The 14162-nt window shown below is 37.7% G+C and overlaps 1 protein-coding gene across 4 annotated transcripts in view; it reads right to left on the reverse strand.

Moving 5' to 3' along the window:
- The window catches only part of RPAP3 (RNA polymerase II associated protein 3), a 79936-nt gene that overhangs the window by 11640 nt on the left and 54134 nt on the right, over nt 1-14162 (reverse strand). For all 4 annotated transcript variants that reach the window (XM_004470418.4, XM_004470416.4, XM_058307877.2 and 1 more), the window contains exons 11-12: nt 10897-10967; nt 10680-10781 (exon numbers count right to left, since the gene is read on the reverse strand). In XM_004470418.4, coding sequence (XP_004470475.2) covers nt 10680-10781; nt 10897-10967 — 173 coding nt within the window. The remainder of the gene's footprint in view (nt 1-10679; nt 10782-10896; nt 10968-14162) is intronic.

Raw genomic sequence — 14162 nt, forward strand, 5'->3', positions numbered from 1 at the left:
AACAAACAGAAAAAGGCAACTCAACAAGTCACAGAAACATCACTCCCAGCAAGTTCCTTTTCGGGCACTTTCATCTCATCTAATTCCCACTGCTAACTCAGTTGTTCCTCTAGTATTCAGAAAGATACACACAGATGAACAATAGATTAGATAAATGACATAGCCAAGGTTTCCTTATTAACAAAAAAAAAAAAATGAAGAGGAAAAAAAATGCATAATAGTATTCATATCTCACAAAATCAAACCTCATATTCTTTTTTTTATACCTTAAGAATAAATACAGAGAAACTTCTGGGAAGATGGCAGACTAGAAAGACAAGGGATTCTCTTCTCTCAGAAAAACAGCTACAGGACAGACAGAAACGGCCTGGAAAAAAATGCTTCTAGGGTTTAGGACACCTGGGGAAGGCTGGACACCACCCAGAAGACAAAAGGACAAAGGAAAAAAAACTGAGTTAAAAGCTGCAGCTGCTACAGCCAGCGCTCTCCTACACACTAAGGACACATTCAAATATTCAAGTCTCTGGGTTGGCAGCTACAAAGGGGGCCCCAGAGATCCACCTCCCCAGGAAAAGGGAAAGAGAGGGACAAGCTAGAGCCCACAGATTTGGTCTGCTGTGTCCCACAAACCCTTCCAGGCCAGGTGGGTCTGCCCCATTGTTTGCCTTGGGAGAAGGCACTGGACTAAAGAGATATGACCCTTGCATCAATCTCCCTCTTTTTTAAAAAATTTATTTCTCCCACCCCCTCCCCCATTGTCTGCTCTCTGTGTCCATTCGCTGTGTGTTCTTCTGTGTCCACTTGTATTCTTGTCAGCAGCACCGGGAATCTACCTCTTTAATAACCAGGATGAAGGTTGAGAACTCAGAGGGAAGTGGAATTGTTTCCTACCCAGGAAAGCTAGGAGGCTGCCAGCAAAGGCTGGAGAACTCTCCCTGAGAAAGTTTGAATCACAGGCTCTTAGCCTGCAGGCAGGAAACTATATCACATTGATCCAGTTTGTGTCACAGCAAACACACTCTGACCAGGCACTGAACGGAGAGGGCTGCCAAAGAGTGCCATCTGCTGGCAGACAAATTAAGTGCATGTGAGGAAATTAAAAGTAAATAAGCTGGCGAACAGACGGGATTCAAGTATTGAGCACCCATCCCCCACATGGGGGGTCCTGAAAAAAAACAAAGACAAACAACAAGCAAAATGAAAGAAAAAAACACATCAGGGAAGCCGATGTGGCTCAGTGGGTTGAGCACCAGCTTTCCACATACAAAGCCCTGGGTTTATTCCGCAGCCCCCAGACCTAGAAAAAAAAAAGGCAAATAACTAAGAGAAGCTTTTCAGCCTCCCTCCTTCTCCTAGGAAGTGGGTCTGCAAACCATTACTGGGTCCAGAGCTCAGTTTTGAGGAACTAACAGAAACCTAAGGAACCAGGTTGAAAAGAGCATCAAAGAACAGCAGTAACATATGGCACTATGCCACTAAATCCCTATGAAACAGAGAGAGCTTGAACAACTGAGTAAACTCACCTCCTAATCAGATGCTTTGACATCAGGAAAAAACTATGAGCCATACTAAGAAAATGGAAGACATGGCCAAGAAAAGGAATGTAACAAACCCTTAGAAGAGACCCAGGATTTGAGACAACTAATTAACAAGAAGCTCACAAATTTCCAAAATCAAATTAATGAGCTGAAAGACAAGATGGCTAAAGAGATAAACAACATTAAGAAGACACTGAGCCAGCACAAAGAAGAATTTGAAAACCTGCATATAAAAATAACAGAGCTCATGGGAGTGAAAGACATGATTGGCAAGATAAAAAACACATTAGGGGGAAAAAAAGCACATTAAGAGGCACACAAGAAAAGATTCAAAATGAAAGAAAAAGATTAAGTGATACTGAAACCAGAACAGCTGAAATTGAAGCAAGAAAAGAATGGGAAAAATTTAGCGGGACCTTGAGGAGTTGAATGACAACACGAAACACAACAACATATGTGTCATAGGAATTCCAGAAAGAGAAGAGAAGGGAAAAAGGGCAGAAAGAGTATATGAGGAAATAATAGCTGAAAATTTCCCAACTCTCACTAAAGAAACGAACTTACATGTCCAAGAAGTGCAACATATCCCAATCAAAATAAATCCAATTAGACCTACTCCAAGACACATACTACTCAGAATGTCAAATGCCAAAGATAAAGAGAAAATTCTGAGAGGAGCAAGGGACAAACAACCATCACATACAAGGGACACACATTAAGACTTAGTGTGGATTTCTCATCGAAAACAATGGAGGCAAGAAGACAGTGGTATGATACAACTAGGATACTGAGAGAAAATGTGTCACCTGAGAATTCTTTATCCAGCAAAATTCTTTCAAACATGAAGGTGAGTATAAAATAGTCACAAACAAACAAAAACAAAGAGAGTTAGTAAAAAAGTAACCACCTCTGCAGGAAATATTAAAGGAAGCCTTATGGCCTGAAAGAAAAAGACAGGAAAGAGAGGCTTGGAGGAGAGTATAGAAGAATAGAAAAACGGATAACCAAAATTAGTAAAAAGACAGACTTTGAAAAATAAGATATGATATATGAAAATCAAAGAAAAATAGTGGAAGTAAATAATGCCTTTACAGTAATATCACTGAATGTGAATGGATTAAACTCAATCAAAAGATACAGGCTGACAGAATGGATTAAAAAACACATGCCATCCAAATGTTGCCTACAAGAAACTCACCTTAGACCCAGGGATAGAAAACAGCTGAAAGTGAAAGGTTGGGGAGATTCTCCACACGAATAGTAACCAAAAAAGAGCAGGGGTAGCTATGCTACTATCGGACAAAACAGACTTTAAATGCAAAAAAGTTTTAAGAGATACAGAGAGCCATTATATATTAATAAAAGAAACAATCCACCAAGAAGATATAACAGTCATAAATATCTATGCACCTAACCAGGGTGCCCCAAAATATATTAGGCAACCTCTGGCAAAACTGAAGGGAGAAACAGACATCACTACAATAATCGCTGGAGACTTCAACACACCACTCACATCACTAGCTAGAACAACTAGACAGAAGATCACCAAGGAAACAAAGAGCTTGAACAATATAATAAACAAGCTAGACCAAAAAGATATATACAGAATGCTGTACCCAAACTAAGCAGGGTATACATTGTTCTCAAGTACCCATGGATCTTTCTCTACGATAGACCACATGCAAGGTCAAAATGCAGCTCTCAATAAATATAAAAAGACTAAAATTATACAAAGCACCTTCTCAGATCATAATGGAATGAAACTGAAAATCAATAGAAGACAAGAAAAAGGTAAATTTGCAAATGTGTGGAGGCTTAACAACACATTCCTAAACAATCAGTGGGTCAAAGAAGAAATTGCAGGAGGCAGATGTGGCTCAAGTGGTAAGGCCTCTGCCTACCATATGGGAGGACCCAGGTTCAATCCCTGGGGTTTCCTGGTGAGAAAGTGCACCTGCGCAATGAGCCAGTGCCCATATGGCAAGTTGAGTGCCCGCGCAGTGAGCCAAATGCCCACACAGCGTACCAAGTGCCCGTGTGGGTGATCATGCGGTGAGCTGAGTGCCTACTCAAGTGCCCACATGATGAGCTGAGTGCCTGTGTGGTGAGCCAAGTGTCCACGTGAGTGCTTGCATGGTGAACCGAGTGCCCACGTGAGTGCCCACGCGGTAAGCCAGTGCCCATGCGGTAAACCAAGAGCCCATGTAGTGAGCCAAGTGCCCTTGTGGTGAGCTGATTGCCCGTGTGAGCACTTGTGTGGTGAGCCAGGGCCTGCGCGGTGAGCCAAGAGCTCGCATGAGTGCCCATGTGGCAAGCTGAGTGCCCACTTGGTGAGCCAAGTGCCCACATGAGTGCCCATGTGGTAAGCCAGTGCCTGCGTGGCAAGCCAAGTGCCCATGCAGTGAGCCAGTGCCTGTCCAAGTAAATCACGCAGCAAGATGATGACGCAACAAAAGGCAGATGAAGCAAGAGTCAAGGTAAAGCACAGCAGAGACTAGGAACTGAGGTGGTACAATTGACAGAGAACCTCTCTCCACATCGGAGGTCTCCAGGATCAAATCCCAGTGAATCCTAGAGAAGAAAGATGAGAAGAGAAGACAAAAAGATAAATAAATATAGAAGATCACCCAGTGAATGGACACAGACAGCAAAAACAGCAGGGTGGGGGAGGGGAAGGAAAAGAAAAAAGAAATTGCAAGTGAAATCAGTAAACATATTGAGATAAATGAAAATGAGAATACAACTTATCCAAACTTATGGGATACAACAAAGGCAGTCTTCAGAGGGAAATTTACAGCCCTAAACTCCTGCCTATATTAAAAAAGAAGAGCTAAAATCAAAGCTCTAACTGAACAAGTAGACACTAGAAAGAGAACAGCAAACCATTCCCAAACCAAGCAGAAGGAAAGACATAACAAAGATTAGTGCAGAAATAAATTAAATTGAGAAGAAAAAAACAATAGAGAAAATCAACAAAACAAAAGCTGGTTCTTTGAGAAGATCAATAAAATTGACAAACACCTACCTAGAATAACAAAGAGAAAAGGAGAGAAGATGCAAATAAATACAATCAGAAATGAAAGGGGGGAAGTTACGACTGACCCCACAGAAATAAAAAGGATCCTAAGAAGATACTATGTGAAAATGTGTGCCAACAAACGAAATAACCTAGAGGAAATAGATTAATTCCTAGAAATGCAAAAACAACCTACAATGACACTACAAGAAATACAAGAACTTAACAAACCAATCATATTTAAAGAGAATGAATACATCATCAAAAATCTCCCAACAAAGTTAAGTCCAACAGAACCAGACAGTTTCACAGGTGAATTCAACAAAGCATTAAAAAAAAACAAAAAACCAATTCTGTTAAACTCTTCCAAAAAATTGAAAAGGAGGAAAAATTACCAAACATTTTACAAAGCTAACATCACCCTAATACCAAAGCTAGATAAAGACACTACAAGAAAAGAAAATCACAGACCAATCTCTCTAATAAACATAGATGCAAAAATTCTCGATAAAATACTTGTAAATCAAATCCAACAGCATATCAAAAGACTTATACATCACGATCAAGTAGGATTTATTCCCAGTATGCAAGGCTAGTTCAGCATAAGTAAATCAATTTACTTACTGATTTACACAGAAAAGGCATTCAACAAAATCCAGCATCCTTTCTTGATAAAAACACTTCTAAAAATAGGAATAGAAGGAAAATTCCTCATTATGATAAAAAGCATATATGAAAAACCCACAGCGAACAACATACTCAATGGGGAAGGTTGCAAGCATTCCCTCTAGGACTGGGAACAAGACAAGGATGCCCATGATCACCACTGTTATTCAACATTGTGCTAGAAATTCTGGCTAGAGCAATTAGGAAAAAAAAAAATTAAAGGCATCCAAATAGGAAAAGAGGAAGTAAAACTCTCACTTTTTGTGGATGACATGATCCTATATTTAGAAAATTCTGAAATGTCTACAACAAAGTTACTTGAACTAATAAATGAGTTCAGCAAACTGGCAGGATACAAGATGAACACGCAAAAATCAGTAATGTTTCTGTACACTAGTCTTAAACAACCTTAGGAGGAAATCGGGGGAAATTCTGTTTACAATAGCAACAAAAAGACTCAAACACTTAGGAATCCATTTAACCAAAGAAGCACAGGACCTATATGCAGAAAATTATAAATCAATGTTAAAAGAAATCAATAAAGACCTAAATAAATGGAAAGACATTCCATCTTCAGGGATCAGAAGACTAAATATCATGAAGATGTCAATCCTACCCAAACTGATTTCCAGATTCAACACAATACCAATCAATATTCCAAAAGCCTACTTTACAGAAACAGAAAAGGTAATTACCAAATTCATGTGGAAGGGAAAGTGCACCTGAATAGCCAAAAGCATTTTAAAAAGGAAGAGAGACATGGGAAGAATTTCACTGCCTGACCTTGAAATATATTACAAAGCTACAGTGGTCAAAACAGCATGGTGTTGGCATACAGATAGATACATTGATCCATGGAATAGAATCGAGAATCCAGAAATAAACCTTCACCTCTACGGCCAACTGGTTTTTGACAAACTTACCAAGTCCATGTTAACGGGACAAAACAGTCTCTTCAACAAAAGGTGCTGGGAAAACTGGATAGCTATAATAAAAAGAGTGAAAGAGGACTCCTATCCCACTCCCTATACAAGAATCAACTCAAAATGGATCAAAGACCTAAATATAAAACCCAGGACCATAAAACTACTAGACAAATATATAGGGAAGCATCTTTAAGACCTTGTGATAAGTGGTGGTTTCTTGCTCTTTATATTCAAAGCATGTGCAACAAAAGAAAACAATAAGATAAATGGGACCTCCTCAAAATAAACTTTTGCACCTGACAGGACTTTGTCAGAAGGCTGAAAAGGAAGCCAATTCAATGGGAGAAAATATTTGGATGTCCAATAAGGGTATGATATCTGTGATAAATAAAGAGAAGCTAAAACTCTACAATAAAAAGACAAAGACCCAATTTTTAAAAATGGGCAAGACTTGAGCAGACATTTGTTCATTGATGAAATACAAATAGCAAAAAAACACATGAAGAAATGCTTAACTTCACTAGTGATTAGGGAAATGCAAATCAAAAGTACAATGAGATATCATTTCATACCTATCAGAATAGCTACTATTAAAAAGATAGAACCACAAGTGGTGGAGAAACAGGAACACTTATTCGCTGTTGGTGGGAATGCAGAATGTACAACCACAGTGGAGGACTGTTTGGCAGTTCCTAAGGAAGTTGCATATAGATTTTCCACATGACCCTGCAACACCACTACTGGGTATATACACAGAAGAACTGAGAGCAGTGACACAAATAGACATCTGCATACTCACGTTCATAGCAGCATTATTCACAATTGCCAAAATTTGGACACACCCTGGTGTCAATCAACCAATAAATGGATAAACTATGGAAATTCACATGATGGAATATTACGCAGCTGTAAGAATAAATGAACCTGGAGGACATTATATTGAGTGAAGCAAGTCAGGCGCAAAAGAACAAATACTGTATGACTGCACTACTATGAAATAAATATACTGTGTAATGTATTGCATGATTCCATTTAAATAAAATGTAAATATAAATCAACTTAAAAAATGAAATTAGATAAGTGGTTATGTAGAGCTAGTGAAGGCATGCTAAGGGATGTAGAGTTTTTCTTTTGGGATTACTTAAATGGTTCTAAAATTTTTTGTGGTGTTGAATGCACAACATTGTGATTATACTATAAGCCACTGATTATATACTTTGGATAGATCATATGGTTATGTGAATATATCTCAATAAAACTGCTGAATAAATAAATAACTGTGCACGAATAGCAGCTATGCACAGCATGGGAAACATAAAGAGATTGAGAGGTGAAGAATTATCTTGTTTACTTGTTTGTCTGCTTTTTATTATTGAAATAATAAAAATGCTCTAATAATGACTGAAGTGATAAATGCACAACTTTGTGATTACACCAAATACTACTGATTGTATACTTTGGATGAATTGCATGCTTTATTAATATGTACCAATAAAATTAATTTGCTAAAAAAAATAGAATATAATTAATACTGTACCAACTTTGCTTTTGCTACAAAAACATTACAATTTGTTAGCTATAGTCCTTAAATTACATTAGCTCTATTTCTCCAATGTAGTACCACATTCTTAATACCCTGTAGAACATTCCTGTTTTTACATTATTGCCCACAATCCTCATCTAAAAGACTGTAATTTCTTTTCTTTTTTTTTAAAGATTTATTTATTTATTTCTCACCCCTTCCCCCACCCCACCCTGGCTGTCTGTTCCCTGTGTCCATTTGCTGCATCTTCGTTGTTGTCAGCGGCACAGGAATCTGTGTTTCTTTTTGTTGCATCATCTTGCTGTGTCACTTCTCTGTGTGTGTGGCACCATTCCTGGGCAGGCTGCACTTTCTTTTGCACTGGGCAGCTCTCCTTACGGGGCACACTCCTTGCACGTGGGGCTCCCCTACACAGGGGACACCCTTGCATGGCACAGAACTCCTTGCATGCATCAGCACTGCGCGTGGGCCAGCTCCACATGGGTCAAGGAGGCCCGGGGTTTGAACCGTGGACCTCCCATGTAGTAGACGGACACCCTAACCACTGGGCCAATTCCACCGCCAGACTGTAATTTCTGACAGGTAGTAGTTATTGAATGAAATCAAACTGGTCCCACTTAAAGCTAAATCCTGTAAACAGGATCCTAATTAACTTTCTAATAGGTGATCTCTGTTAAATACAAATCAGGGGGTTCAGAGAGCTGCTGAGGGCTAATGATGGAAGTGGGTGGGAGAGTATGCAGGTAACCAAAGTAAACCATAAAAGATACCACCACGCAAAAACATAATTTAAGAAAACATAAAAAATTCAATTCATCTCCTCTTTAAAATTAAGGCTCAGAGCGTAGAATTTTAATTAGTCCTATATCATAGTCATTTCAAGAAAAAGAAGTAAAAAATAAGAATAAACAGAAAAGAAGAGACAGCAGAAGGAACAGGTAGCAAGGTAAAGTTCTGAGAAGGGTTGACAGAAAAATAAAATAAAATCAGAAACAAGGAATCAGGAAAAACTTTCACTTAATACCACCCTATTGAAAAATCAGAGACCTCAATCGACCTACATCTCTACTCTCATATCTCCAACTCAATAACTCTATAGATATTTAACAAAAGTACTCCCAGGATGCCATCCCCTGAAGGACAGTGTAGTCTAGCTTCTCACTTGGATAAAGTAACCCTAGACCTGTCTCTCCACTTCCTGTAGCCTTTCTTTCTTTCCTGGCTATTTTCCCCATTGACCAGGTAGTCTCACAAAAATGTGACTGAACAGGAAACTAACATTTGTTCCATCTGAAACTGCCTTGGCATTTACAGACATTATTTCCTTTGATCCAAACTAATCTGTGAATTATTCTCCATGTAAAGAGAAAAGGTAAGGATCACACAAGGGGTTAGGTAAAAGTTGCCCAAGATTTTAAACCTTATAAAGTGGCAGAGATGGGGCTCAAATCAAGTCTCCAAGGCATTATACCAAACTGACTACCTTCTATTTTGAAAATGTCTACATGTTTTCATAGAGACCTATCATAAGAACAAACAGCAATTTTTATTGTTTCCCCTTCCTACTAGGATACTGATTTTATTTGTGTTGGATCATATTACAGAATGGTTTAAACCTGAATTTCATTCAGGTGTTTTGTTTTGAGGTATTACCACATGTCATATTTTCGTAATTATTAACTGAAATTTTTTTTTAAGGTGAGGGAAAGTAAAACCCAACAAATTTATACAAGTTCCTTAGGCTATACTGACTGTGGGACATTACATATACAGATATTTGATTTACTATGTGGTAATGTCTTTATACTAATAGAGAGTAGAACCTGACAAAAGCTTTTTTATAACTTAATTTTCATGAAAAATTCTTATAAAGACATAAAAGTTTAAATCACATTAACTAAATCACCCTTATTGAAAAGAAAAGAATAGCAAGTGAATGCAATGTATTAAAATGAATATAATGTATGAAACCAACATTGCTCCAGAAAATCCAAGAATAAGGTCATAGTGAGAAAATGTTTCTCTAATTACTAAATCAGACAAAAAAACTGAACTCTATCTGCTATTAACTACCAACATGAACCTGGCAAAACACAAACTTCATTTGCCTCACTTTCTTCCTTTGTGAAAAGATAAAAAACACCTGCTCTGAGCTTATAAAACTGTTATTTCTATCAGAGTATCATTCATGCCTAACAGTTACCTCAATGGGTCAGGGAGAGGATCGTAATGAGGGGCAGACAGAGATTTTTGGGGGTTGATATTCAATTTTCTGAACCGGCTGGTGGCATCACAGGTGTTCACTTTATAATTATTCCTTATTACCTAACTGATGTGTTTGTATTCACGTACACACAGACACACACAAAGTAAATGTTAGAAATCATATTAGAGTCACCAAAATCATATACATGTCTTAAATGATTTCAAATGGTTTAGCAAAAAACAAAATGTTAAAATCATGCCAGCTATTATTTCTTTTCCAATTTTGCAGGGAAAAAAACTGGTTTTATCGAACTTAATAAGAAATAGTATGGTATAGCCAAAATAATATGCACAGCATACTTTTAACAGTAATTTCGCCTATACTAGATTTTTGCCTAAATGCCTATTTTAGATCGAACTTCTCACAAGATGCAAGGCTACTATAATAAAAACCCAACCTCAGAAAAGAATGGTAATACAAAATATTTAGTAGTTACAAAATGTAAAAATGGTTCAAATTTCTTTATTGTCAGAAAAATATGTAGAAATATTTCGATTTATATTGTAAAACTAAAACAATCTCTTAAGATGTTAACCCAGAAACCTTCAAATACAGCCAAATTATACCCTATGTTATTAATTCAGTAATACTACAAATGGCTCCAGGAAGAGTTTTCAATATTTCTTATAAAGCTTCAATTCAAGAGTTTGTTTCCATATCTTACTAATACAACACTGATATTTAAATGGGAGGGGAAAAAATGAAAGAAAAGTGCTATACTTACAGGTGACCCAAGATGAGGTGGTTTATCAATGGGTTTTACCACATTTTGCCTTTGTGAAGAATCAAGAAAGACATCATCCCAGTATCCTTTCTCAATTAACTCCTTGAAAATAAATTGAATTCATGACTATCAAAATAATCTCAAGTTAATTATGTAAGAAATAAATGTGTTTATATTTCAGAAAATAGATAATATTTTGGGGAAAAGAATGGATTACCTTTTTAATTTTGGAAAGTTCAGTTACTGCTTGCTTATTTCCAGGTTCCAGAAGTAAAACAGTTTCAAAGTCTAAAGAGAATTTTGAAAAACATAGTAAAACAGTGAAAATACTTTGAGAAGCTTAAGGTAAGATATATTCAGCTAGTAATACCATCTTTATTTCAAGAAGTTTTACTCAAGATGCTAGGAAACAAGTGAGCAATAATGAAAACTTACGTTTACTGAGTGCTTGCTATTCTAGTTGTATTACATGAATTCACATATAATCCTTACTACAACCCCACTTTACAGATGATTCAACGCTGAGGCCTAGAGGTTATGCAACTTACCAAAGCTCACACTGCTAACAAACGAAACAGTAATTTGCCAAATATAAGGGAGACTCTAAGAGAATAGAAGATTAACTCATCCTGGATATAGACAGTGCACAGAGATGCTCAAACCAGAAATCTAGGTGTCATTCTGGTCATCTCTATCCCCACCCCCACCCCTCTTTATCCAGTAGTGTGATGATGTTTTATTTACCAGCTCTCTGAGGAAATATTATACCAGCTCTCTGGGGAAAAAAGTCCCAGTGTGTAGTGTTTGCTGATTTCCATAGTGTAAAATAGCATAATGGCTGAGCTTAAGCTATTAATGTGTCACTGAATGCAGAGTTGGGAAGAGATGTGCATAATTGGCTTCCCCAAGTTGGTACAAGCCAACTCCAGACACAATTGCTGTATCTCTATTATCTTTAATTCACCCACTTCTCTCCATCTTTATCAGAATCACTCTGGTTCAAACCACATTACCTTTCATCTGATTTCTGCAATCACATTTTAACAGTTCCCTATCCCCATCACTCTCTACACCTAACCCCTCCGAAATTATTCTTAACACTGCAGCCAAGATGATCTCTGAAAAAGGTAAATCAAGTAGTGATACACTCCTAGGTTAAAAAGAAAGAATGAAAGAAATTTCCTTAAAATAAAATCCAAACTCCTTAAATCAGTGCGAACACCTATTGATTTTATGAACAGAACCTCCAATTCCTACAGGAAACTGCCCTACCTCCAAATTCACATGGTTCTACCAATCACAGTACCCCACTATTCCATCCACAAGGGAGGACATGTGATTTAAGCCAGACCAATCAAGAGTTTTCCATTCTCTGGCCACAGATGCCTTGGCTCAGAAAAGGGAAGATGATATTCTCAAGCCAAGCTAACCAGAGACCTTCCCTAAGATTTTATACAAGGAAAAGTGGGAAAGGAAAGAAGCTCTCTCTTCTCCCTTGGATCACCAAGCCTTAAGACTACAAGCCAAAGACCCCAGGGACAACACCCATCCCCCTCCATGGAGGTGACTAAGAGAATAACACCAACAAACTAACAGAAGTGAAGATGAAAGAGAGAGAAGTCTGACCCTAAGTGAGTTCTGGGATCCAGGCTATCTTAAGGACAGCTCTAGTCTTAGCTATTCAAATTTGGTTAAGTGAATTAATAAATATCCCTTTCTTTAATCTGCCCTGAGTGTGTTTCTATCAGTTGTAATCAGAAGTGACTGCTTTGACTAACATACATAACCAATAAGGGTCACATGGTCTGGCCCTGCCCACCTCTTCATCTTCATCTCTTACATTCTCTGCCTCACTCATTATGACCCCACCACAGTGGCTTTTTTAGCTCTTATCCATGCTAAGCTCTTTTTACTTCAGATCTTTCTTAACCTTGAGAATGATTAAATATTAAATATCATCTCTTCAGAGATGCCTTCATCACTCAATCTAAAGTAAAATATTCTCTCCCAACACCAATCCATTTTTTTCATTTTTTCCCCTCCAGCACTCACTGAAATTATTAAGTTGGAAACATATACATATATAAGAAAAAAATATGAAAAATATATAAAGTAAAAGAATATACAAAAAATAGGTTTTTGTCTGTTTTCTACACTGGACTGAAAGCTATACAAGGGTGGGAACCACTTATGTTTTGTTCATTACTGTAGAACCAGTACAAAACACAGAACCTAATACTAAGTAGGCATTCAATAAATACTGTTATAATGAAGGAAGGGTCCATCCAAGTTTTACAGCTGATTAGACAAAGTTGAAAAAAAGAACTAGTAAACTGAAACACAGGTCAGAAGAAATTATCTAAAATACAACATCAGAAAGCAAATGGTAGAAAATACAGAAGAAAAATTAAACACAGAGGATACAATGAAGTGATCTAGTGTACAACGCATGTCCCAAGAGGAGAAGAGAAAGGACCAGAAGCAAATCTGCGAAGAAAATGGCTGAGAAGTTTCAACAACTACTGAAAAACATTAATTTAAGAAGCCCATTAATCCCAATAAATATAAATTTAAAAATTCAAACCTAGACACATGCTAAGGGAAAAAAAAAAAAAACTGAAGAAAATTAAAGACAATAAGAAAATCTTAGAAGGAACCAGAAAAAAAAAAAGATTGCGTTCCAAGGAGTGACAAATTTTTAGTTGACATCTCCACAACGAGAGAGACTCCAGGAGCTTTATCCTACCTGGAATGTGAAAGGACGGATGGAGCGTCAAATGACGTATTAGACAACTGAGAATGGAAACCTCCCACTGGAGATGTTGGAGGAGAAAGAAAGAAGGACCCAGGATCTATGATGACTTCATGGAGCTGACATATGATTTTAAGAATGCCTACTTTTCAACTTTTTTTACAACAGAGAATAAACTTTGGGTGTCTAAGCCATTATTGTTCAGATCTCTCTTTTGGATCACAACTATATACACATCTTAATTGATACAAGTAGTTTGTTTGAGACACTCCCCACCATCAACCTAGCTACAGTCACAAAGGGAAATCTTTACCATTATAGCTTCATTCCTTTATCTTGAAATTCCTATTTCTAAAAGGCAAATGCTTTTTATCAAGGTTTTATATTTCAAGCAAGTTCAACTAATTTTTTTTTTCCTCTCCCCTTCCCTCCTCCCACCCTCCCAACCAGTTGTCTGCTCTCTGTGTCCATTTGCTGTGTGTTCTTCTCTGTCCTCTTGTTTTCTTGTCAGCAGTACCAGGAATCTGTGTCTCTTTTTGTTGTGTCATCTTGCTGCGTCAGCTCTCTGTGTGCATGGCCCCACTCCTGGGCAGGCTGCACTTTTTCCATATGGGGCAGCTCTCCTTACGGGGCACACTCCTTGCATGTGGAGCTCCCCTACGCGGGGGACACCCGTGTATGGCACGGCACTCCTTGCGCACATCAGCACTGCACATGGGCCAGCTTCACCA

The sequence above is a fragment of the Dasypus novemcinctus genome, chromosome 12 (assembly GCF_030445035.2).
Source record: "Dasypus novemcinctus isolate mDasNov1 chromosome 12, mDasNov1.1.hap2, whole genome shotgun sequence".
NCBI classification, from domain to species: Eukaryota; Metazoa; Chordata; class Mammalia; order Cingulata; family Dasypodidae; genus Dasypus; species Dasypus novemcinctus.